This window comes from Mesoplodon mirus (genome assembly GCF_964341445.2).
Source record: "Mesoplodon mirus genome assembly, chromosome: 3".
Taxonomy (NCBI): Eukaryota; Metazoa; Chordata; class Mammalia; order Artiodactyla; family Ziphiidae; genus Mesoplodon; species Mesoplodon mirus.
In genome coordinates, this window is record NC_138978.1 from 22,962,343 (window position 1) to 22,986,466 (window position 24,124).

At 46.0% G+C, this 24,124-nt stretch overlaps 1 protein-coding gene across 1 annotated transcript in view; it reads right to left on the minus strand.

Annotated features, from left to right (window-relative positions):
• Nucleotides 1-598: 598 nt before the first annotated feature.
• The window catches only part of RHCE (Rh blood group CcEe antigens), a gene marked incomplete at its 5' end in the record, with an annotated part of 34,061 nt that continues 10,535 nt past the window's right edge, over nucleotides 599-24,124 (minus strand). The window contains 9 exons of the mRNA XM_082613301.1: nucleotides 599-688; nucleotides 5,418-5,491; nucleotides 8,481-8,560; nucleotides 12,303-12,436; nucleotides 14,768-14,905; nucleotides 16,447-16,613; nucleotides 17,372-17,519; nucleotides 19,971-20,121; nucleotides 23,687-23,873. Coding sequence (XP_082469427.1) covers nucleotides 662-688; nucleotides 5,418-5,491; nucleotides 8,481-8,560; nucleotides 12,303-12,436; nucleotides 14,768-14,905; nucleotides 16,447-16,613; nucleotides 17,372-17,519; nucleotides 19,971-20,121; nucleotides 23,687-23,873 — 1,106 coding nt within the window. The 3' untranslated portion in view covers nucleotides 599-661. The remainder of the gene's footprint in view (nucleotides 689-5,417; nucleotides 5,492-8,480; nucleotides 8,561-12,302; nucleotides 12,437-14,767; nucleotides 14,906-16,446; nucleotides 16,614-17,371; nucleotides 17,520-19,970; nucleotides 20,122-23,686; nucleotides 23,874-24,124) is intronic.

A 24,124-nucleotide genomic window follows, 5' to 3' on the forward strand; every position in this document is an offset into this window, starting at 1 on the left:
GGTTTTAGATCCACAGGATGTGAGAAGTGGAGGCGATCTTAGGGGTTGAAGTTCACCTTCTCTTCTTACAGATAAGGGAACCCAGACCATGGCAATTTAAATGATTTCCTCAAGGTCATAGAACTAGTTTTTAAATCTTGAGGCAGTGTATCTCCATCTTTGGCCACGAATGTCTTCCCCACAGTTAAATTCAGGATATGCTCAGGGAGTAGGAACTCCTTGTAAAACCACTGGAATAAAAGCACAGTGTCTGCAAGGGCTAAATCTAAGTGAGTTCTTAGTTTTCCCCTGTTTTATATCATCTGCTTTGCTGATGTAGATGAGTTAACTGATAGCTTAATACTTTATTAAGCGCAAGAAAGAATCTAAATTGTCAATAAAATTGAACCAAAACCTTAATTTTGTGAACTGTGTGTCTGCACCTAAGAAAATAATGATAGCATCATCTTTCATGAAACCAAACATAATTATTTAAAATTATTATAATATAAAATTATCCCGTATGTTTTTAGTCCTTTATTTTTAATATCAAATCTATCTCTGGCCTGTTTCATTGTACATGAGACTTTGCTGTAATGAGTGTTTGTCGCACACAAAAAAATGGGCAACAGTGAAAAGAAGTTGTTTTCAAACAGCCCTTGTTTTTCTTGGATGCTTTCGCTTAATATCCAACAGCCAAATGTGGAAACTGTAAAAGGAAAGCAAACATTTTTATTACAGATGAACCCTTATCATATGCTTAATATTGTACACATTGATTCTGGCTTGATCTTTTGAAACTTATGTTGCCCAAAATGTTGTTTCATCACAAAGGTCTTAGAAGTTCTTTCATAAAATCTGAATTGGAAGATCTCTTAGATAGGTAGATCTCATTTCATATAGCTCTTTACATGGATCATTAGTGGTCACCTGGCTTTTGTTTGAACACCTCCAGTGACAGGAGACTCACTACCACATGAAGTAGTTTTGCAGACAGTTCAAATTGTTAGCAATTTATACTGCATCGCCCACTGGGCCTAGTTAAATTCTTTGGAGAAGCATAGAAAAAAATCTTTTCCCTCTTCTACATGACAGTCTCTCAAGTGTTTGAAGATTGTTCTTAGGTCTCCCTTGGGTCTTCTCTTCTGCAAGCTAAATAAATCGATCCTCAGTTCTTTGGTTGTGCCATATGGTACCCTGCCATACAACATCACTGCGTGTTGAATAGCCTTGGATCACAGAATTCTAGAACCAGAAATCAGAGTAGCTAAAGTTTATGCAGTGTTTTCTATGGATCAGTGTGCTAACATTTCACACATGTTACCTCCCTTAAATCCTTCCAACAACCTAGTGAGATATCTCCATTTCAGAGATCACAGAGCTAGAGGTGGTAGAACCCAGATCTGTCTGACTCCAGAACGTCGAATTTGATCTCATTTCACAAATGAAGGAACTGAGCCTCTGCTCCACCCCACAGAAGTAAAGTGACTTGCCCAAGGGCACCAGCCTGTGGTGGGTGAGCTAGGACTCAATTCAGATCTGCCTCCCAGATAAGGCTGTTTCCACTGGGCCTCTCCCAAAGGGGAGGAATCAGCAGGCTCCTGATCTGTTTTCCTACTTTGCTTTAAAAACCGGCTCTCCTCATTTTGGCAGAACGAGCATTTTTTGGACCCTTACTGTGTGTCTAGAACGTCTATTTTAAATCAGAAGCAGGGGTGACACCAGTGTGAGAGGGCTATGCTGTTTTGCATAAAACAGCAAGAGGAACTCAACACATTTTGTCATGTTTTTGTGCCAAAACAGTGGTTGTGTTTAAATTTCTTGGCAATACAACCATGTAAAAAATAAACTGCAGGGCTTCCCTGGTGGTGCAGTGGTTGAGAGTCCGCCTGCCGATGCAGGAGACACGGGTTCGTGCCCCGGTCCAGGAAGATCCCACATGCTGCGGAGCAACTAGGCCCGTGAGCCATGGCCGCTGAGCCTGCGCGTCCGGAGCCTGTGCTCCACAAGGGGAGAGGCCACAGCAGTGAGGCCCACGTACCGCAAAAAAAAAAAAAAAAAAACCCTGCAAATACGTGTTCAGAAAGCAATGGATGACCTTGAGTATACTGCAGTCATTTCAGAATCCATCCTACATGCTTAATCCTGTCATACTGCTCACCCCTGAAACATTCATTTTATGGCACCATTTCCCCCATGTAAACCTTGGGAGCTTCCCATCACCTGAAGGATGATTCAAGTGACTCTGCCCACCATTCATCCTCCTCTTCACCAACTCGCCCCTGAGCCAGTTGCTTCATGCTTCTCCTGTGTTTGCTCTCAATCCTCCCCTTTCTTGGAATGTCTTTCACTTTCTGTCACTTAGCCACGTCCAGCAAATCCTGACCTCCCCAAGCTTGTGACCTCTGCCTCTGTTGGTTCAACTAGCAGCTACTGCCCAGGTTACTTATTTAGTGCCTAATAGATAGAGCTGTGCACAGGTAAAGATCCAGTTCTAAGTGCTTAGACCCCTGTTTTCTCTGTTTGCATCCACACAATAATCAGAACAGGGGCTTGTCCATGGGAGACTCGCAAAACAAAGTTCCTTTCTTCATTTTAATAAATGGATGTCAGTGGGTCCTTGTGCCTCGGAAACATGAAATAAAATCTATGGTTTATGAAATTGAAATTAAAAGTTGAAAGAATATATCCTCTTAGTGAAGGCAGAAGACATATGAAAAATTATAAATTGGATTTTTGTAAATCAGTATCTGGGTGAGGATCACTGTAATTTCCAGGAAGACAAAGGATTAGTACATGCAGCTCCTTAAGACCTAGAACTAAATTTTATTTAGATTTGTCTCCCCAGCTCTTCATACAATATTGATCACATATTAGATAATATATTTATGGAATTAATAATGAGTGAATGAATGAGTACATCTTAATAAAATCATCCAAGGATGGGATGGGTGTTCTTGGGGGTGGTGAGTGCCCCATCCCAGGAAGTGCTGAGCATGGTCTGGGCAACCAGTGAAGGAATGTCCCTTCCAACCCCCAGTAGTCTGCTTCTATGACATACAATAAAGGGCATTCCATAATGTTTAAAATGTCTTTTTGGATAGTTTACCAAAAAAAAAAAAAAAATCACCTCTGGATTTATCAGCTTTGGAAGTTTATATTCTTGCTTTTTAAATGCAAGCTATAAGTGTTACACTGCTGAATAAATAGTTCTACTCAGCTGTAAAAAAAAAATACATCAGAAGATGAGGGGAGAAATAACCATTCTCCAGTAGCTGCCCACAACACATACATGCTGTGTCTTTGGAGCCAAACAGACACCGATTCAAATTCCTTCTGTTCCATTTACTAGCTCTGTCACTTTGGACAAGTTACTCCTCATCTGCAGACGGGGAGACTTATTCTTACGCAGGGTTTTTGCGAGGATAAAATCAGATAATGTTGAAAAGCATCCAGCACAGAATCGGAAACAATAGGCTTGCAATAAATGATAGCTGTTAGGCTTACACATTCCTTTGTGGTTGTCTAAACCCCTAGTAATAAACTTTCACATTCACATGGCAGTTTGCATTTTACATAATGTGGTCACATATGTTATGACCCCACTTGGTCTTCAAAACAATCCAGTGAGGTAGAACGAAGGTTACTGTTCTTATTTTACCAGTGAGAGAGGTCAAGGGTCTTGCCTACATCAGACCTTGCAGAATGGTGACTAGAATCCAGGTCTTCTTGTTCCAGGGACACAATCTCCATTTCACCTGCTGCTGCAAGGGGCTAGTGTTGGGAGAGGGGGTGTTCCTCAGACTTCCTTCATTTGTTCAGCAAATATTTATTGCAACTCAAATAATTCAGCTGGATATTTGTCCTATTTGTGGTATCTCTCGTTAATGAGCAGAGTGCTTAGTATATAATAGTTGCTCAGTAAGCACTTGTGGAATGAATGGATGGATGAAGCCAGTTTTCTGAGTCTTTTCACTAGATTACCCTGCTTCTGCTAAAGGGGCAAGAACACTTGCAGGGGACTGGGAGAGACTAGCTGTTGGGAGAAGCCATATAGAGAGAAGCTGGTGCAAGATGAGGCAGATTACACACAACAACGTGGATGACTCCCAGAATAATTACACTGAGCAAAAGAAGCCAGACGAAGAAGAGTATATGCCGTGTGCTTCCATTTATATAAAATTATAGAAAATGTAAGCTAATCTATAGGACAGAAAGCAGTTCAGTGGTGGCCTGGGGATGGAACCGGGTGGAGTCAGGAGGGAGCAGTTTCAAAGAGTCAGGAGGAAATGTTTGGTGGTGATGGATATGTTCTTACCTTTATTGCGGTCATGGTTTCATAGGTGTATAAACATGTTCAATGTATCAAAATGTATGCTTTAAATATGTGCAGTTCATTGTCAAGTATACCTCTAGAAAGTTGTTTCAAGAGGAAGAGGAGGAAAGAGAGCACAGAGATGAAGGAAAGGGAGACGAGGTGGGTTTTCTCCATAGGTTCTCTCTGTTTCGCCCCTACAGACACAAATGCCAAGGCCTATAGTAAGGCTGGTTCTCTGTCCCTTTAGTGGTCAGTATCTTGGCCTGCTGGGTGGAGAAAGGGTTGGCCTCGGACTCAGAAGAACTGCTTCCACTCACAAAGGCATGATGCTGGGCGTTAGCCTGCCCTCTATCGGCCCCCACTTCCCATTTATAATTTGGCACTATGGGTCCCTGCTTGCCCAGCCAACCTCAGCATCAATTGGAAGATTACCTAAGGTGACACACATCAGAATGCTTTGTGAACTGTGAGTGTAGGTTAAAGGGAGGAGGGCAGTGGGGTTTCAGGGAATGAGCCCTGACCTCCTTTCTAGCCCAGTCATGATAACAACACTACAATGTCACAGAGACCCTCAGCAGCAGCTGAGTTGTTTGAGCTTTATGTCCCCTGACTAAATAACCCCAGACACCTATGCTGCAAGTTTTCTCATGTCCACTAGCTCTAATTTCTTCAGCTGTGCCACTCACTCCCTGTGAGAACTTGGGTACTCATGGCTCCACTTGGAGGTCTATCAAGTGAGGGGATTGGACTCTCTGGCCCTTGTGGTCCTTCTGGCTCTTGCACTGCAGGATTCCATCACCTTCACGTCGAACTGTTCGCCCGCCCACTTTGGTGACTCCAGGTGGGGAGGAGACATGTGGCCAGTGACAGTTCTCGCATCCCTGACCCTCAGTGATTTTGAGGCATCAGGGAAATGGGAACATTTACTACCTCCTCAGCCCCCCACCAACACACACACACACACACACACACACACGCATGCACACACGCTCACACACACATCTTGGATTTGTTTGTTTGTTACTTTACTCTAATAAATGCCAAGTTAACATATATACCCAGGTATCTTTTTAAGTTCATTCACTCAAAACCTTAGACATTAATAGGTTAAAACTCTTACCTTCCAGAAAGCTTGGTCATTAAAATAGTTAACCACGTGAGGTGACTTCCATATCTTGAGGTTTAAGAGTATACCTGTTTAAATTCATAATTAAATGTTACACACTTAGATGATTGCATTTGTTATCTCAGAATTAACCAAAATATTATAAGTCAACTATGGTATCTCAACAGAAATCCTCTTTTCTTCCACAACCAGGAGATAGACAAATTGAAGCACTGTCCTTCCTGGACCAGCTTAATTAATTCTATAGACATCTTTCAAAAGGAACTGGCAAGAGCAGTTACATCCAAAGGATTTAGGTTACGCAGGAGGTATATGACAGTCATGGATTAACACACTTCCCAAGATGGAACAGAAGGACCCTGTTAGACGGTGCCCCACTTAAGAGCTGATCCATTTAAAATGCAAAAGCTACCATGGAGAGCGACTCAAATAGCCACCCCTGCAGGTCCATCCTCACTGGTTCCAGTAAAGTCCCAGTGACCTCAGCTCAAGATTCCACTTGTTAGGAAAGTAGTTTATGACAACTTGCTTCTGTGCCTGTTCTTTTCACCCATCCCTCCTCCACCCAGAGAGCTCGGGCTCTATGCCTTCCCCAGTCGCTCAAAGTCTGCCAAATTTCCAGTACATAAAGTAGTGTTTACCTTTCATGTGAAGCAGGGAAATGCCATTGATAGGTTTATCTGTGTATTTTTAATGATGATTAGTCGCAATGTATTAAATAGTAAGATTAACAAGAGTAGGTGTGTGCTTATTCATATTTTCATCTTATAGTGCGTGCCTTTAACTGATATTGGCGTGTGGAGTGCAATCAGCACACCTCATTTAGCTAGAATTACTCAGAAATGATCCCTGTCGCCTACATATATTTTCCAGATAGCTGAGGCTTACTCATCTGATGCAAATCCTCTAAAATTATTATATTTTCTTGTCTTATGAGACAACACTGAACACATTTAGACTTTTAAAAAAAAATCAGAACTGTTCCTAGGAACATCCTTTTATGAAATGTGCTGTGTAACATGGAGAAGGGCTACAGCTGCTGAAGGTTACTGGCCTGTTCTCCAGCAGCCTAAGCTTCTCATGTTCTTGTGACTGGTTTTAGGAAATTCTCTTCTCCTGCTAGGTTCTCTGCTTTCACTTCTAACTTCTTCCAGGGTGCCTTGCCTCTAGAAACCTGTCCACGTCTAATCAGCTATTTCTAATCTGCCTGACCTGGGAAACCCCGTAACTATGCTTGATAAGATGGTTTCTTAAATAAGTGCATATATTATAGATGGGCTCCACGCAATGGGGTCTCTTCACATGTTAAATGCTTGGCTTTAGGGGGTCAATTTGTTGCCATCTTGGCCTCTTGGAGGCCTCTTTCCGCTTCCATTGTCCAAATCCTTTTTTATCACTGGCTCCCTCATGTGGAAAGCAACATGTGAAGAGGAAAGCTGGTTGGTCTTAACTCTTAAAGGAATAATAAGAGTGTCTTTCCTCTATTCTCTTTCTTGGCTTCAGTGAAGCATAGGAAGCCTCCACACACTGGGCAGAGTGGTAAATGGTGTGAGAGGCCAGGTGTAGGGCTGCCAGATAAAATACAAGATGCTCAGTTACTTTTGGATTCCAAATTGGGTGCCTTGTGTTTTCACTTATTAAATCTGGCAACCCTATTCAGGGTTGGACTGCTACCATGAATAGAATGTAAAGTGATGGCTGGAGACATTTTTCTTATCTGTATTTAATTAATCACCTCAGACTCTGTCCAAAGCTGAGGCCAATTGTTACATTAAAGCAATTCTAGCCAATCTCACTCTCTAAAACTCCAAACAGTACTTTCATACATGTTTCAGAGCTGAAAGGATGCCATATGATTAGTTACTATAATCATTTCATTTTACAGAGAAGCCAGCCAATGCCCAAAGTGACAAGCCCAAGTTCACACAACTCCTTAGTGTCTACTTATGCTACTTTGTCTCTTATTTGGCATTCACTCCATGCTTAGAGATACAATATATGAAAGTCTAACCAATAAAAGCTGTTTGCTTGTAGAATAACAGTGAACAGTTCTGTACAGAATACATGTTTTCACCTAGCATGTAAGACTGGCAAATTGGTATCTCCCCAAGATTCTTTGCAGGTCTGTCATATTGCAGAAGCAAAAAAACATCAGTCCTCTGTTTACAGATCTCTAATGCCTTCCCATCTCTCAGAATGATCAGGCTCCTTGCTACCACTCTATCCTCAACCCCTGCCACTCTCCCTGTCACTCCATCCACATCAGCTACACTGACATCCTTGCTGTTCCCCAAACATGCAATGCATGCTCCTGCCTCAGTGCCTTTGCACTTGCTGTCCCTTTTCATGGAATCTTCTTCTCCCAAATAAACTCATGGTATCTCCCTCGTTTTTTGCATTCAAGTCCTTGCTTAAAAGTCAGCTTCTTAGATAGGCCTTCCTTACCACCCTTCTAAAAGAGCAGCCCACCTTCACAATAACTCTACATTCCCCCTACCCTGATTTATTTCCCTTATAGTGCTTATTACTATCTGACATAGCACATATATTTTTTATTTTATTTATTTATTTATTTTTCTGTTTATGGTAAAAGCCCTCTCCCCATCTAGAATGTCAACTCGATGAGGCCAGGGAATTTGGTTCACTGCTGTATCCCGAATACCTAAGAATAGTGCCTGACTCATAGCAGATATTGAACAAATATTTGCTGAATGAAATAGTATTTAGGTGTTCTCAGGGAGTAAAAGGTAAGCTCTGTAGCATAAGGGTCTCCTTGGTCTTCTGTGCAAAATTTGATGAAATCACCAGTCCTGGGCTCAAGAGGCTGCAGTGTCCAGGTGACTTCTGAGGACCTTTCCAATTATGAAAGTTTGTAATCCTGTGTTCCTTTATTTTTTAATCAAGGTCTGGGCTCTTTGCCTCCTTTGGCTGGAGCTGAGGGGGTGGGTTCAGGGGGAAGGGGATGGGCACATACACGTCCAGGGATGGGGCAGGTGCAGTCTAGGCCCAGGCCCTGTGCCCTGGACAATGGTGGAAGAAGGGTGGTCTCATACTGACCTGTCAGAAGACCAGATCCCACACCCATAATGATGGTGAAGCTGAATGCCCCGGAGTCGGTGAGTATCTGGTAGCCAAGCCTAGAAATGACAAAGCAGAGGTGGTCACATTTGGGCATCAGGCTGCAGAGGTCACTGGGGACAGAAAAGACTGCATCAGTAGTGATGCTGTCAGGAAGGGCCACCAGGAGAACAAATGTCCCCTCCCTAGGCAGTACATTCCTGTCATTCTCCCACAAAGCTATGCAGACATGTAGAGGGGAAGAAGGGATTTCAAGATCCTCTTTGGCTTACTTTAGTTCTCAGACCCCATGAACGATGAACTAGAGTAGAAGTCAGAAAACCCAAGTTCAAGTCCCAGTTCTGTCACTAGCTGCACGACCCTAGGCACTTAACCTCTCACAGTCCTGAGTTTCCTCATTAGGCAATTAAAGATGAAGGTTTTATTTCTATCAGGGCGAGATGGAGTACAGCTTGGCCATCAGACCCATCTCCCCTGCCTGCCCCCTTGGACACACTTGCCTGTCCTCTCTCCTTCAAAGCAACCCCAGGGCTTCACTTTAAACTATTAAGCGGCCCTTGGAGGACACCTGTGTGACCTTGCAGTAGGCAAAAATTTCTTAAACATGACACACAGGAGCTAAACATAGAGGGAACAATGATAAATTGGACTATGATAAAATTAAAACTACTGTTCATCAAAAGATACCATTAAGAAAGTAAAAAATCGAGAGACTTCCCTGGTGGCGCAGTGGATAAGAGTCCACCTGCCAAGGCAGGGGACATGGGTTCGAGCCCTGGTCCGGGAAGATCCCACATGCCGCAGAGCAACTAAGCCCGTGTGCCCCAAATACAGAGCTTGCACTCTAGAGCCCGTGAGCCACAACTACTGAGCCCACGTGCCACAACTACTGAACCCCGTGCGCCCAGAGGCCATGCCCTGCAACAAGAGAAGCCACCGCAATGAGAAGCCCGCACACCGCAACAAGGAGTGGCCCCCGCTTGCCACAACTAGAGAAAGCCCGCGCACAGTAACGAAGACCTAACGCAGCCAAAAATAAATAAATTAAATAAATTTATTTTTAAAAAATCCCACAATTTGTGAAAAATGTTCTATCCAGCCTCCAAGCACAGCATCTGACTCATTTACATTCGCTCACCCAAATAGGAAATCGACAAATATTGTTTGTGGAATGAATGTAACGTCAACTGACTCATCCAATGACACAGAGCTAATAAAGCAGCTGATCCACACTTCCCAGAAAGCACTCTAACTGCCAGCTCAGTCCTTTCCCCATCTTTCCACCACATCCAGATGCCCCTCCTACGGAGGCAGCAGCGTCAGTAACCATCACAAAGAAAGGGGCCATGTGTTGGGTGTTTACTCCATGCCAAGCACTGTCCTGAGCCCTTTAATTATTATATGTTGCTGAATCTTCACAGCAGCCCTGGGACATGGATCTTATTATCCTATTTTACAGATAGAAAACTGAGACTTAAAGAGAGTTTGAATACCACGCCTAAGGTCACACAACGGGTAAATGTGACCTTGGTCTGTTTGTCCCTGAAGCCTGTGCCCTTTACTTCCAGCAGACCAGAGGCCACCCTGAGAGGGGTCATTGCTGTCACTGTGCCCTTCCCTTTGCCAGGTTCCCGCAGAGGAGAGAGGACTACTTCTTGGTCCTCGGCTGTCTCATCCTGATGAGAATGGACTTGCAGAGGGGTGCTGGAGCCAGCTCACACAGATACACAGGCCGATAGTTCTCAGCTCTTCTCAACTCCACATTCAGGGGTGTTACCTTGATGGCTTGAAATTGGCCACAGGGAGAAATCAGCAAATGCACTAAGTCAGGGCTTTGTTTCCCTGGAGAGCCAGTTGTTAGTGCTTTAGCAGCACACTGCTGGTTGACAGCTTTGCTTTGTTTTTTTGGTTTTTGTTTTTTTTTTTTTTTTTTTTGCTATAGGCCAATAGTTCTCAAACTTGAGCTTGTCTGAGAATCACACAGAGGACTCGTTAAAACAGACTGCTGGGCCTGCCCCCAGATTTCTAATTGTGTGGGTCTGGGGTGGGGTATGATTTGCATTTCAAACAAGTTCCCACGTGATGCTGATGCTGTTGAGAGCCACTGTTCTAGGAGAGCCACAGAATCACAGAATTTGGGGGATAGAAGGGTAGGTGGTCCAGAAGGTCCAGGTCGGCAGCCCATGAGCAGAATTTGGCCCACACAATGTTTCTAATGATTTTGAATCTTTTGCCAATGCTTGGGAAGTACATGCAAAACTCTGGATTTCTGACTTTTGAAAAGTCGTTAGATCTGGCAACACTTATCCTGGGACCTTGCATGGTATTAGCTGCCTGGCACTGAAGAGCAAATGCCCATAGTTCCCTCCCCTCACCGGTCTCAGTTTTAACCTGACCTGCCTGGTCCCTACAGGTATCTGAGTGTAGGACCCTGCTAGATCAACCCCTCATTTTACAGAGGGGAACTCAGGAGCCCGGAGAGAGGAAAAAGCTTCGCTGAGAGTCACACAGCTATTGAAACAGTGGCAGGCACATCATTGGAGTCCATTACAGAGATGCACTGCTTCACACAGACCATCCCCTCCCCACCCCCAAATGGCATCCTCCTCACCCCCAAGCAGCTCATAGAGGTATATCTCACCTGCTCATAGAGGATTCCTATAATTTGGGGCTATGGTCGTCTCTGTTGTTAGAACTGAGGGATGCAGACCTCCATGATTTCTTTGAAATACCTCCACAGCGATGAGCTCTCATCACCCACCGCAGGTGCTCATAACCTTTACAGCCAGGTTTCAGCCACATGACCTTGGACAGCTAACTCCCCCAAAGTATCATTTCTTAGGGAAAACTAATAATACCTCACCAGGTGGTTGTGAGGATTGAATGAGATGATGACGTAGTGATTTTAGCATAATGCCTAGCATTTAGAAAGCAGTCAATAAACAGTGCTGATTGTCATCAGTAATATCATTATTGTTATCACTAACTCAGTTCATCTGGAAAAATCTATCCCTGTGCCCAAGTCACTCTTTCATTATATGTGAGTCACATTCAGAAGATAAACAACAGGCCCCCACCGCAAAAAAAAAAAAAAAAAAAAAAAAAGGAAAGAAACAAGAAGATAAACAACTTCCAGAAGGTGATGACCAGGGTTCTGATCATTGCTGTCCATTGTCTGGGGGACACAGGATCTGACTCTGGTCCAGAGACCCATGGTCCCACCTCACTGTGTGACCTTAGCCAAGCTCCTTCCCTCTCTGGGTCTCAGGGATGGGCTGTACTCAGCATTTTCCTACATTAACATATCAAATCCTCTTAACCACACAGTACCTGGCCTCAAGTAGCATCCAACACCCCTATGAGGAGAGGAATTATCATTATCTTCATTTACCATCGGGTGACAGAGGCTCAGAGAGGTTAGGTAGCATGGCCCAGCTAAGAAGAGGTCAAGACCCCATGGCACACTTCACCACAACCTAAACTACCAGGGACTGAAAAACAAGCTCAATTGGCTTGAGCCTGATTGCCTGCTCTGTCTGCATTTGGGGAGGACTCAGGACTGTCTGCCTTTGCCCTGCACCTAAGCTGCCTGCTTTAGAAAGAAGTGGCCTGGACAGGTGATAAGTCCATACACAGTAGGGGCTGGGCAGAATTTCAGAATAAATTGGCCAACGGATATTCACTGGGGCCTCTGAGTGCCCGGCCCTGAATGTAACGCCCCCCCCTTCCCCGGCCAAGGGCTCTGGGCACACTCCTTCCTGAGTTGGATGGGGTGATAAGGGGCTGAGCCAAGTGACCTACGTGGAAACTTTGGTCCACTTGACCTGAAATGCCATCAGCACAATGTTGGTGACCCCTCCGAGTAGACCCGGCAAGCCAAAGGTATATTGCACGCCGTAGGCATCATGGAGGTCCAGCGTTCGTTGAAGACACACCTGGGGACAAACACCATTATCAGCAGATCTGCATGTGGGACTGACACTCCTTACCCACCCTTTCACAGACGCTTGGCATCCAGGGCATCCAGGGTGATGGGCATCAGGACTCAACTAAATAAGTGCTTCTCAGATTTGAATGTGCACTCACAGCACCTGGGGAGCTCCTTAAAATGCAGAGTTGGATTTGGTGGGTCTGGGGCCTGAGATTCTGCATTTCTAGCAAAGTCCCAGGTGACACCAGTGCTGGTCTGTTGTCCACACTACTCACCTTTGGGGCTGATGATTCTGTGTTATGCTAGGGACCCTCCTGTGCACTGTAGGAGATTTAGCAGCATCCCTGGCCTGTACCCTCTAGATGCCAGGAGCACCCCTCTCCCAAGTGTGTCAACCAAAACTGTCTCCAGATATTGTCAAATGTCCCCAGGGGCTGATTGAGACCCACTGGTCTAGACCAAACCTAACTGCCATCCAAGAGACCACATGGCTGATTAACAGGAAAGAATCTGACCACACCTCTAGACGCCCAGTCAGTGCTCCTTCCGTTTCATCACTTGGCCTCCCAGATGGCCGGGAGCCAACAGATGTGGATACCAATGGAAATTTGATCAGGCTAGTTCCCTCCTCAGAATCCTCATGGTCTTGGGAATAAAAATTCAGACTCTTGAACTCGCCCAGAAGGTATTCCTGAGCACCTGCCATCTCTCAAGGCTATGGTGAGAGGCACACTCCCTGATGAACTTTAGGCTTCAGCCCAATGAACATCTTTCTGTTTCCTGGTTGGGCCACATGCTCTTCTCGCCATTGAGCCTTTGACCACACTGTTCCTTCTGCCTGGAGTACATTTCTTTCCCTAGCTAATATAAGTTCTTTGTCAATACTTGGGTGAGACATTCTCTGCTCTGGGAAGCATTTACTAACCCATCTCAGGCCAGCTTAGATGTGCTCCAGTAGCAGTTAACACACTGTGTTGCATTTATTTGTCCATTTCCTTCACTACACTATAGCTTGTGAAACAGGATGACTGTTAAAACAAATGTGTTGAATGAATGAGTGAATGAATGAATGAAAAAATCAGTGAATCATCTTTGAATCCTTCCCGCAGTGATAGACTCAAGGAACCTGAGGCACAGAGAAAGTGACAGACACTGAGCCTCATGATACTTGTGATACATGTTTTTTGGCCACGCCGCGCGGCTTGTGGGATCTTAGTTCCCCCGCCAGGGATGGAACCCGGGCCCTCAGCAGTGAAAGCTCGGAGTCCTAACCACTGGACCGCCAGGGAATTCCCGTGATACACGTTTTGCTGAATATGCCCTACTTCCATCAGAGGATCTCAAAACCAGAGGAGATAAAAAGACAGGCGCTTCCACTCCAAAGATGAAAAGCAGACAACGCCATCTTTTGGTCAGATCGAACTGTTGGTAAGTTCTTCCTTATTTGGGATTGAAACTGCCTCCCTGAATATCCACGGTTCATCCAAATTCATCTTCTTGTGTCACCCAAAAGTCTATTCCTTTTTCCTCCATCAGGTCTTCAAACCTATGAAGATCTGTTGCTCCTAAATATTTCCCTTAGAAGTGTGTGATAACAAATTGGCTATAATGGAGCATTCTGATGTTACCAGTATATGTTGAATATTGAAGGAAGAAAAATCCATCCACTTAGAAGAAAAACTAAATAATCAGAAGTGGACGTGACCTGGATTATCAGCCCAGCATCCCTCTTTTGAGTGCTGCCCTTCCAACCCCCACTCACATGGTTCATGGACAGCAGACTTGCATGTATGATGTGCCCTACCTCCCACCCAGCCAAAGATGGACACATTATCCAAGCTAGACCAAGGAGCCCCTTCTCCAAAGAATTTGCAACTGGGGCCAAGAGATTTCACCTGGCTGCTCTCTTGAAGAGAAAGACGACATTCCACCATGTGGAGTAGGAGAAGAAGAAGGAAGTCTACAGAGTGAGAATAAAGCAGATGTTCAGGAAAAGCAAAAAAAAGAAGAGCAGGGACTTCTTGTGTTCCCCACAAGACTCGCATCCCTGGTGCCAGCCATTCCTGGGCTCCCAGCAGCATTCCTGTCCTTGGGTTCGGTGATACTCCAGTAGCCTTCTAACAAATCCCCCTTATTCCTAAGCAAGCTTGAATAGGTTCTGATACTTGCTCCCCAGATCTTAACAAATGCACCATCCAACTTGGGTGGGTCCCTCACCCTAGCTGTGAAGCTAAACTAATGCAGCCCTTGGCACTACAAGATGGCCCGCCATGTTCTAGGGGCCTGGACCCTGGTGGAAGCCAAAGCAGCAGGTGTTCATTGCCCAGCTCCTTACCTGCAGATACATGGCTCCCCAGATGGAGATCAGCCCAGCCACGAGACCCAGCACCATGGCAAGCCAAGGAGAAGGGATCAGGTAAGAGGGGGCGCCCACAGCCACACCTCCTGCCAGCACCGCATTGTGGATGTGAGTCTGCAAAGGAATAGCTTGTGGGTGAACGAAATGACACAGAGAGGACAGCATCTCTCTAAATTACTTGATAAGCCGGTAGCAAGACAACAGTGTAACGTCTTCCCTGCTTCTCTGATCCCGAAACTAGCCCCTCCCCTATGCTGAGAGTTCACCAACGGTCTTATCTCACCCCACTTCTCAGGCTCAGGGAGCAGTCACCCTGATTGGGAGTCATTTAGCCTGAAAGTGCAGTTACTCAGGATCCTAGCCATGCTCACACTTAGTTGTGATGTGTCCTTGGGCGCTTAACCACTCAGTGCTTTAATTTTGTCACCAGAAAAATGGGGTTTTGATTGTATCTACTGATATGGTTATTGTGAAAATTGAGTTACCATATATAAAACTCTGAGCCCAATGCCTGGCATAGAACATGAGTAAATGCCCCCAAAATATAAACCATTATTATTGTTTTTTACTATTATTATTATTGGCTACTTGGTGCCTATGTCACCCTGTATTATTGGACCCCATCCCAAGAAGCTGGCCCTTGTTCCTGGGTTATGTCTCTGCTATGACCTTCACTTCCTCTAGAACTGGGGCCTTGCCTTGCTCTTAGGCTACTGCTCTCTGCCCCTCTCAATTCTACCCAGATCTTGGAGCTCTGGGCCCTGGGACCAGCTTCTGGGCTTCCCTGACCTGATGCCTACACCTGCCTCCCTGGATGTCGCTACCTTGTCTGATCCTAGACTCCCTGTGACCATGGAGCTCACCTGTGGGGACCCTCACCTCCCCTTAGTGCTGTTAACCTGTCATCCTTGGCCATCTTCTCTCCCCTTCACCTCCGCCCCCTAACCAGCCCCCACATCTGTCTAGACTTTCCCATCATGTCTGGCTGGCTGACCTCATGCCCTGATCATCATGGGACCTTGTTTTGTCTTTAGTCTACATCTCACCCACCTCTCCCCCGAAAACTCACACACAGACTCACAGCTACGTTGATAATAGCAGCTAATATTTGCCCAGCACTTATTAGCTCTGGGCATGAAGCCCTTTACATGCCTCATCTCTCAATTCCCACTTTACATATGCGGCAGTTGAGACTCAAAAAGTTTAAGTGGCTTGGCCAAGTTCAGATGGCTAGGGAAACAAAGTTCTTTACTTCTGATTCCGTTTATTCCATTCTTGAAATTTCTTGGGGGAAGGTGAGAGGATGACTCTTTCTACCCCAGTTTTTCTCTGCTGACTCTTGCTTATGGGAGCTGGCTTTAGTAACTAGCAGAAATGGGGTTCAGACTTGGGTTTGTTTGATGTCAAGGCTGATAGATTTAATCACTCCCCCCAGAGGGCCTTTGCTCATTTGACAGTCTCCTATGTTCCAGGCCCATTTTGACAAGGCAGTGCTGATGGGCTGATGCCCCACGATGCTGCAGACAAGACCCCATCACCCGATATGTTCTTTCCCGACCTGTGGGGCTGGCACTGAGGCCGGCGGGTGGGGTGTGAATATGTGTGTCAGGCCTAGAAGACCCAAGTGCTGCCCAAGGGACAGCCCCCCTCCTCACCATGTTGATCTTCCCTTGAGGGTGAACCAAGGCTGACACTGAGATGGCTGTCACCATGCTGACAGCAAGGGCGTAGTAGGTGTTGAACAAGGCCTTCTTTTTTTCGTCCGGAATGTCCAGCAGAGCGGAGTTGAAACTCGGCCAGAACATCCACAAGAAGAGGGTGCCTGGAGGCCAGAGAGGGTCAGTGGCCGGAACCAGTATTCCTGCTCCAAAGCCTGAGCCAGGGGGACTTCAGGCAGGAGAATTCTGGACCTGGCAAGTCTCATCTCTGTCACTTTCTTGCTCTGTGACTTTGGACAAATCATGTCTCCTCTCTGAATTCTTAAGCTGGTAGGGCCCAACTAACATACTTTTTAGGTAAGAAAACTAAGGTCTAGAGAGTTGAAATCACCAAACCCCAGGCCTCCTGACCCTGGCCTGTGATGGCTTAAATGCTTATTTAAAAAAATTAATGGTATGCTTTCATTTGGCCCAATGGCCTGGTATTCAGGTGCCTGCTGGTGATCTCACTGCCTGATTTCCTTCTTCTAAGCCTCTCCCAGCCTCTAAGTTCATCACTTTTACTGGAGCTCTTCAAACTATTGATACACCATGATTACTCCTCTCTTCCCACCCCCATTCTTCCCTCCACTCCTAGGCCCGGCTTTCTTCACATGTCCAATTCTCTGCTTTATTGGATAACCTTCTTTAAACTGAGATGTAATGAGCCTCTCCTCTCCTTTGGATATTAGTGAAGAGAAGTTCCCTAGAGGGGAATTCAAAGATGTGAATTCATCAGATACTACTTGAAGAAATGGATCATTACCGAGGGGCTTCAGACACCCAGAGAAGGTTGGAAAAGGAGAGAGAATTTTCTGGAGAGCCCTTTTGGAGCCTCTTGCCCACCCCAGATCTGAGCCCACCCACGCCACCTTGTTCTCACCCAGCATGGCGAACAAACTGGGGCTCGTTGCCGTCTGATCTTTGTCCTCCGCTGCATTAGGCAGAGGCTTTGGGAGGGAGCAGGCCACAGTCAGCCCGAAACAGGCCGCAAACACGTGGATGTACATCATGCTTATGTGGTTGTCCATCTGCAACAAAACCCAGTGGGAACAGTGAGTGTCAGCATCTTCTGCCCACAGGGAGGGAACCTCCCGTGTTCCTTGGAGAAAGTTCTGGCTTCATGTAGGAGGCGTGACTTGAAGTCAGGAGACTGACCCTGCCCAGCAGCCCCCCTTTCAGAGGAGTCCTGTGAGTTGCTGTGTATTTATTCCTGACAGGCTTCTGGTTGGCTTTATTTATTCAGTTGGCCGCGTCTTGCATCTTGCAGCCGTGTCTTAGTTCCAGGACCAGGAATTGAATCCAGGCCACAGCAGTGAAAGCGCCGAGTCCTGACCACTGGACTGCCAGGGAACTCCCCTCTGGTTGTCTTTAAACACCTTTGGCTGAAGTCCACTTAGGTGGGGGAAGAGCCACACGGACATGTACCCCACTGCTTCCTACATTTTGGCAGAATTTCAAATTTTGCATAGAGTATGAGTGATATGATCTTTGCAACATGAAGCAGCCAGAATTTTTATAATACTGAACTAAAGTGTTCAGAAAATTCCAGCTATATGTTAATTTTGCTTTACGAATATCAAATTTAGTAACCCTTCATAACTCACTTCGTGGGCTACTGGTAAGTCCTGTCAGCTGTGCCTTCAACAAATATCCAGATTTGGCAGAATTTTCACCACCATGCTCCACTGACCCCCACCTTGGTTTAAGCCACCATCAACACTTTCCCAAGTTTTTGCAATAATCTTCTAACTGGTCTCCCCATTTCCACCCTTGTCCCCCAACGGACTCTTCTCCACGTAGCAGCCAGAGAGACCCTGTTAAAATCTTAGCTCATGGCATATTTCTGCTCAGAATCCCCCAGTGAGGGGGGTGGGAATTCCTCAATGTCTCCCTCAATGTCAAAGTCAGCGTTCTTACTACGACCTACAAGACCCTGCATGATCTGCCCTCCCACATCCTCTGAGACTGCACCTCCTGCTCAATCCACACACACTGTCCTTGCTCTTCCTCAAACCCACACTCATGCTTCCACGTCAGTACCACTTTGCACCGTCTGTTCCACTGCCTGGAGTGCACGGTGGAGGGAGTGGTCCACCCTGGGTACAGGCAATAAGGGGACACATTGTCTGTAGAGAATTTAAAACAATTAAAGCAACTAAAAGTCCATCTGCTTTTTATTATCATCATGTGCCAACAATTCTAAACAGTGTCACTGACACAATCCTCCTCCTGAAAGAGGCAGACCACTCCCACGGCCCTGCCCTCCGTCTGCCACTGTCCTCAGATACCCACGTGACTTGCAAACCTGCTGCCTTCAGCTCTTTACTCAAAAATTATTTGCCCAGTGAAGCCTTCCTTGGCCAACCTCCCTAACACTTTATCTTCCCTCACAGCTATTCCTGTCTGCTTTCCTCATTTTATTTTTTTCTCCATAGTACTTATCACTATCTAACACACTGTATCTTTTGCCTATTTTATTGTTTATTGGCAGTCTTTCCCTCTGGAATAGAAGTTCTACGACAGCTGCATTTTCCCACTGCCTAGAAGAGTGCCTGGTACACAACAGGCTCAGAATAAATATTTGTGAAAGGAATGAATGAATGGTAAGGAACCCTCAGTCGCACATAAAAATGAAAGTCTGTGGAATTCCCTTGTAAGAACTGAAGAAGTCTTGCATTTTTTTTTTTTTTTTCTGTACGCGGGCGTCTCACTGTTGTGGCCTCTCCCATTGCGGAGCACAGGCTCCGGACGCGCAGGCTCAGCGGCCATGGCTCACGGGCCCAGCCGCTCCGCGGCATGTGGGATCTTCCTGGACCGGGGCACGAACCCGTGTCCCCTGCATCAGCAGGCGGACTCTCAACCACTGCACCACCAGGGAAGCCCCGAAATCTTGCATTTTTAATCTCTTTCAGGTCCCCCAGGAATCCAAAAACCACATCTGGGAATCGTCAGCTTGGAATACTCCTTTCTTGAGTTGCCTCTACTGGGAACAGCTCTGGTTTCTGGCTCTAGTTTCCCCTGAACCCTTCCATGCAACGAACCCAGGCTAAATTGAAGTTTTTGAGGAGAAGCAGTGAACTCTCAAAATCAGTGCCAAACCCTCCCCCGGACCATCTAAACTAAAACATTGAAGCTGCAGAGAAGAGAGGAGATGGCTTTGAATTAATGCAGCTTTTTAAAACAACCACTATGAAAACCATAACAAAGCAGGAAAAGGCTTATAATGCATTGCCCACGGTGGGCTTTCCATCTCTGGGAATTGACCTCTTTCCTTGACAGTTTTTACCGTGGGAACCACCTTCATAGCATTTGCTTGCTATGTTTAAATGTTTAGCATAGACCACACTTTTACAACCCCATTTTGGCCTGTCTTTAATTTTTTTTAATCCCAGAAGCTTTATCAAGTGGAGACAGAGCCCTCCCCTTTCACCTGCTCAGCCCTCATCCCCGAGGTGCCTCCTCACGGCACCATCACTCACATTGAAGACTTCCTTGCCGACCATCCTTGTGGCACTAAAGGCTGTCACCTCTATCAATGTCATCAACAGCAGCTGCAGCAGGTTGACCTTCCCCAGGATGACACCCACTGAGATCAGCACAGATGTAGCGCTCATGGTGGATATCTGAATACTGGGGAGAGGGGGCAAGACAGGGATGACTGAGAAGGAAGGATGCCTCCCATTCATTCATCCACTCATTCAGCAAACACTTGTTGAGGACCTACTCTCTGCCTGAAACTTTTCAAGAAACTGGGGATGGAGTAGGAGAGCAAATAGACAAAATTTCCGCTCTCATGGGGATGGAGGCTGCCGAGTCTGGGGTCTCCTTCCTCCCCTCCCCCCCTCAGGATGGCAGCCACACTCTGATTGATCTGCATACACTCATCTGTACTGAGGATGCTCCGAAGTTCTCATAGGAATGTCTGATGGTTCCCACGGGACCGCTTCTGGGATCTGACTACTAGGATTCTGCCCTGGGCTTCTCTTCTACTGTCATCACTCACAGATGCTCAATAGAGGGCGCTCTTCACCTGCCCGCCCATCCTTCAGGCACCACCACCTTCCTCTCTCCTTTTCCCTGTAGTGGAAAGAGACTGGGTTTGGAAGTAGGACAAGCCTGGCTTCCAGTTCCAGCTTTTCCACTTGAACAGCTATTTAATCTCACTGAGCCTGTTTCTTCATCTGTAAAATAAGAAGGATGATAATACTTATCTCACGGGAGTGTTGCGGGGATTAGAAGGAATAGTCGTGCATGTGTGTCTAGCACACCATGACTGGCACAAAGAACTAACTCAGTGCTATTACTGATTCCTTCCTTCCCTTGACAAGTGAGCAAGCTTAGTGCAGGGATTCAGAAGGAGAAAACAATTTTTGTTTTCAAGACACTTATGATTAGCCTGGGGAGACAAAGCAGACATCATGACCCTGTCAATTAAAACCATCTGCAATAGCATGAGGCCAGAGGGGTTCACTGGAGGGAGAGAGCAATGTGAACTGGACTCATCAGGGAGGGCTTCCTGGAGGAGGTGGCACTGAGCTGGACAATCCATTGTGGTTAAACCAACCCACCCTCCTCTGGCACTTTGCTGAGACCACCCCTCCCCCTGGGAGTTGATGATGATGATGCTACAACCACCACCACCGCCATAATAGTGATAGTAATAATAATAATCTATTGAGCATTATGTATAACAGGCTTGCAAGTACATCACCTCATTTAAATTTTAATCCTACAGGTAGCCCTCTGTAAATGGTGCTAGGGTACCATTCAGTACCTCCATTTTATAAGTGAGGACATTGAGACTGGAAGAGGTGACTGTTTTGGTAATGGCCACACAGCTAGTTAATGACAAATGTAAGGTTCAAACCCACCCATCTGGCCTGGATCCAAAGCCTGTGTTCTGAAGTCTGGACACAGACTTCCCACTGTTTGCTGCCAATGTAGTGCCCTACTTAAGGCTCAAGGACTTCAGAGGGAAAGCCAGAGGAGGCCAAAGGTATGGGGAAGGAGCCTCACAGGGGCCAGGAATTATTTGAAATGAAGGGTCACTCAGTGCTTCACTGTGGCTGGCCATGTTAGCTTTTGGGTGAGCACTCATTTAACTGGCAAAAGCCTAATTCAAGAGATTCTGTGCCAGTGGGAGGATTTCAGACCTCAGGGGCCAGCTGGGACCAGGGAGGTATTGAGACAGTGAAGTACGGTGCTTAGGACAGTCTTGTTCAGGCTGCCAAGGTTGGAATCCTGGCTCATCACTTCCTGGCTGTGTGGCCTTGGGCAAATGACTTAACCACTCTGTGTTTCCATGTCCTCATCTATAAGAGAGGCAAGGCCTACAGAGCTGTTGGGAGGGCAAAGTGAGTCAAGCAAAGTAAGGGGGTTGGTTATTGCTATGATAGGCCCTCCAAGACCTTTTAACATACCGCCTTAAAAATATCACAACTTTCAGCGTTCTTTTTATTTTCATCTTTGTTCCAATAACCATTTACTAAGTCCTTACTATGTGAGGAAGACAAAGGAGGATAAAACTGAATAAGACAGGCCCCCGCCCTGAAGGGACTGGTCATCGGTGACTCAGGGCAGAACCGATTCAGTGCCAGGTCAGGCCTCGGGCGGGTGAGGTGGCAGGAGAGGGAGAGGGCCTGTCTGAGAGGCAGGCCTGGACACCGCCCACCAGCCCAGCCAGAGCAGGAAAGGTCAGGAAGGAGCCCATTGTTCAAATCTGTGAAGCCAGCCCCATTGGGGGTCACAGCTGGGAGGACCCAAGTGGTCAGGGCAGGGCAGGGGCGTTCACTCGGGCTGTAAATGGCCTCTTCTTGTCTTTCCGGATTGAGTCGAGAGCAAACAGATTCCTGCAGGCAGGACGTCAGAAGAAGGGGGCAGCCTGGAGATGCCTGGAGACTCAGGCTCAGGAAGCCGAAGGCTTGTGTGACCTTAAGCCAAGGCAGCAGAAACACCAGACCAGGACCACCCTATTGGAGTTCCCCCAGAATGCCCTTTGTCACTTCCCAGGTGGTTACTGGGGTTATTGAATCCCCATGGGGATCAGCTCTAAAATGGTTTAAAAGAAAAAAGGTGAAGAGATTTTTTCAGGGCCCGTGGGGAGCTGGCTACACTGGGTTTCTTGTCAGGACCACTCTGCAGTGTGTGGGAAAGGTTACAGAGTTAAAACTGAAGCCATTTCCACCAGTTAGCTATGTGACCCTAGGCAAGTGTCTTACGAGCTCTGAGAGTCTAGTTCCTTGCCTGTACGCCACATCAGACCCCTACTTGGAAGGGCTAAACAAACATTGTTTGTGAAGGGCCCAGCACAGAGCCTGGTTCATGGAGAGATATTTAACAGCAGTGCCCAGAGGTTTAGTAGGGTCTCAGAGGGGAGGGTAGAATGGCCTTTAAGGCATCCCCAAGATACCTAAGGTGGGATTTACCCATCATCTGGGCAAGACAAAGTTTCAGAATTGGATAAAACCAAAAAACAATTTTTAAAGAAATTTTACCTGGTTCCTCCTATTAAGTGTGAATGACTTTTTTTGCAGGTATGTACAACTTAATGTATGTGTGTGTGTGTGTATATATATATATATACTCTTGTTTAACTATCATACAGGATAACATAGAGAATGTTTACTGCACCACATAAATTTCTTTTGTGCCCCTTCCTAATCAGTAAACACTCGGGTAACCATTATTCTGACTTCTAGCAACACAGGTTAATTTTGCTAGTTCTTATAAAGGCATCTAAATAAATCAAAGTTAATTTAAAGAAACTAAAGACAAGCCTATTTCTTGTCCACCAGCATTTGAGGACTGAGAGTACTTCCTTCTTTTCAAGAGACTCTCTATCCGAGTGTGAGATTTCTATTTCTTTTTGTCTAATCTCTATTAATTTTTTCTTTGAACTAATATTTATTGTATAAGTTTATGAAATCAAAATCAATAAAAAAGAAAGGATACAGGGTGGGCTGTAGATCTGGGCCCCTTGTGATGTCACAGAGCAGGGTTGTCAGATAAAATAGAGGATGCCAGTTAAATTTGAATTTTAGACAAACAATGAGTAATTTGTTATTATAAATAAGTCCTGAGTATTGCATGGTGTCGGTGCTAGAAAGAGAAGGGGACAAGCCAGCTCTTCTAGAATCTGCCCTCTTGGGCCCAGACCCCCAAGGACCCAAAAGTGATCCAGCGGCCATCCAGTTACCTGGAAAGATTGAGGACCATCTTCCTAAGGGAGAGTTGGTTCAGGAAGCCATCCAGCAGGACTGTCAGCTGCACCCCGAGGGCCAGCATGAAGAGATTGAAGGCCACGCTGCTCCAGCAGTGTCTCCGCAAAGATGTGTTGAGGAAACCCAAGCCAAGGACTGCCATGATGATAACATCCTGGAAGTCTGCTCAGGGAAGAGATGTTGAGAAGGAGGAAGAGAAGCAGACAAGGTGGAGGGTTGTGTGAAATTGGAGTTTTACAGAACGGCAGCTGGAAGGGACATTAAAGATCATTGAAGAGTGCTTAGTCAAGTTACTTCCCCTCTTTGAGCCTCAGTTTTCTCATCTGAATAATGGGGATAACACAGACATACCATGCAGGTTTGAGGGAAGGTTTAACTGAGCTAATGCAGGGCCTGGCCCATAGCGAGTGCTC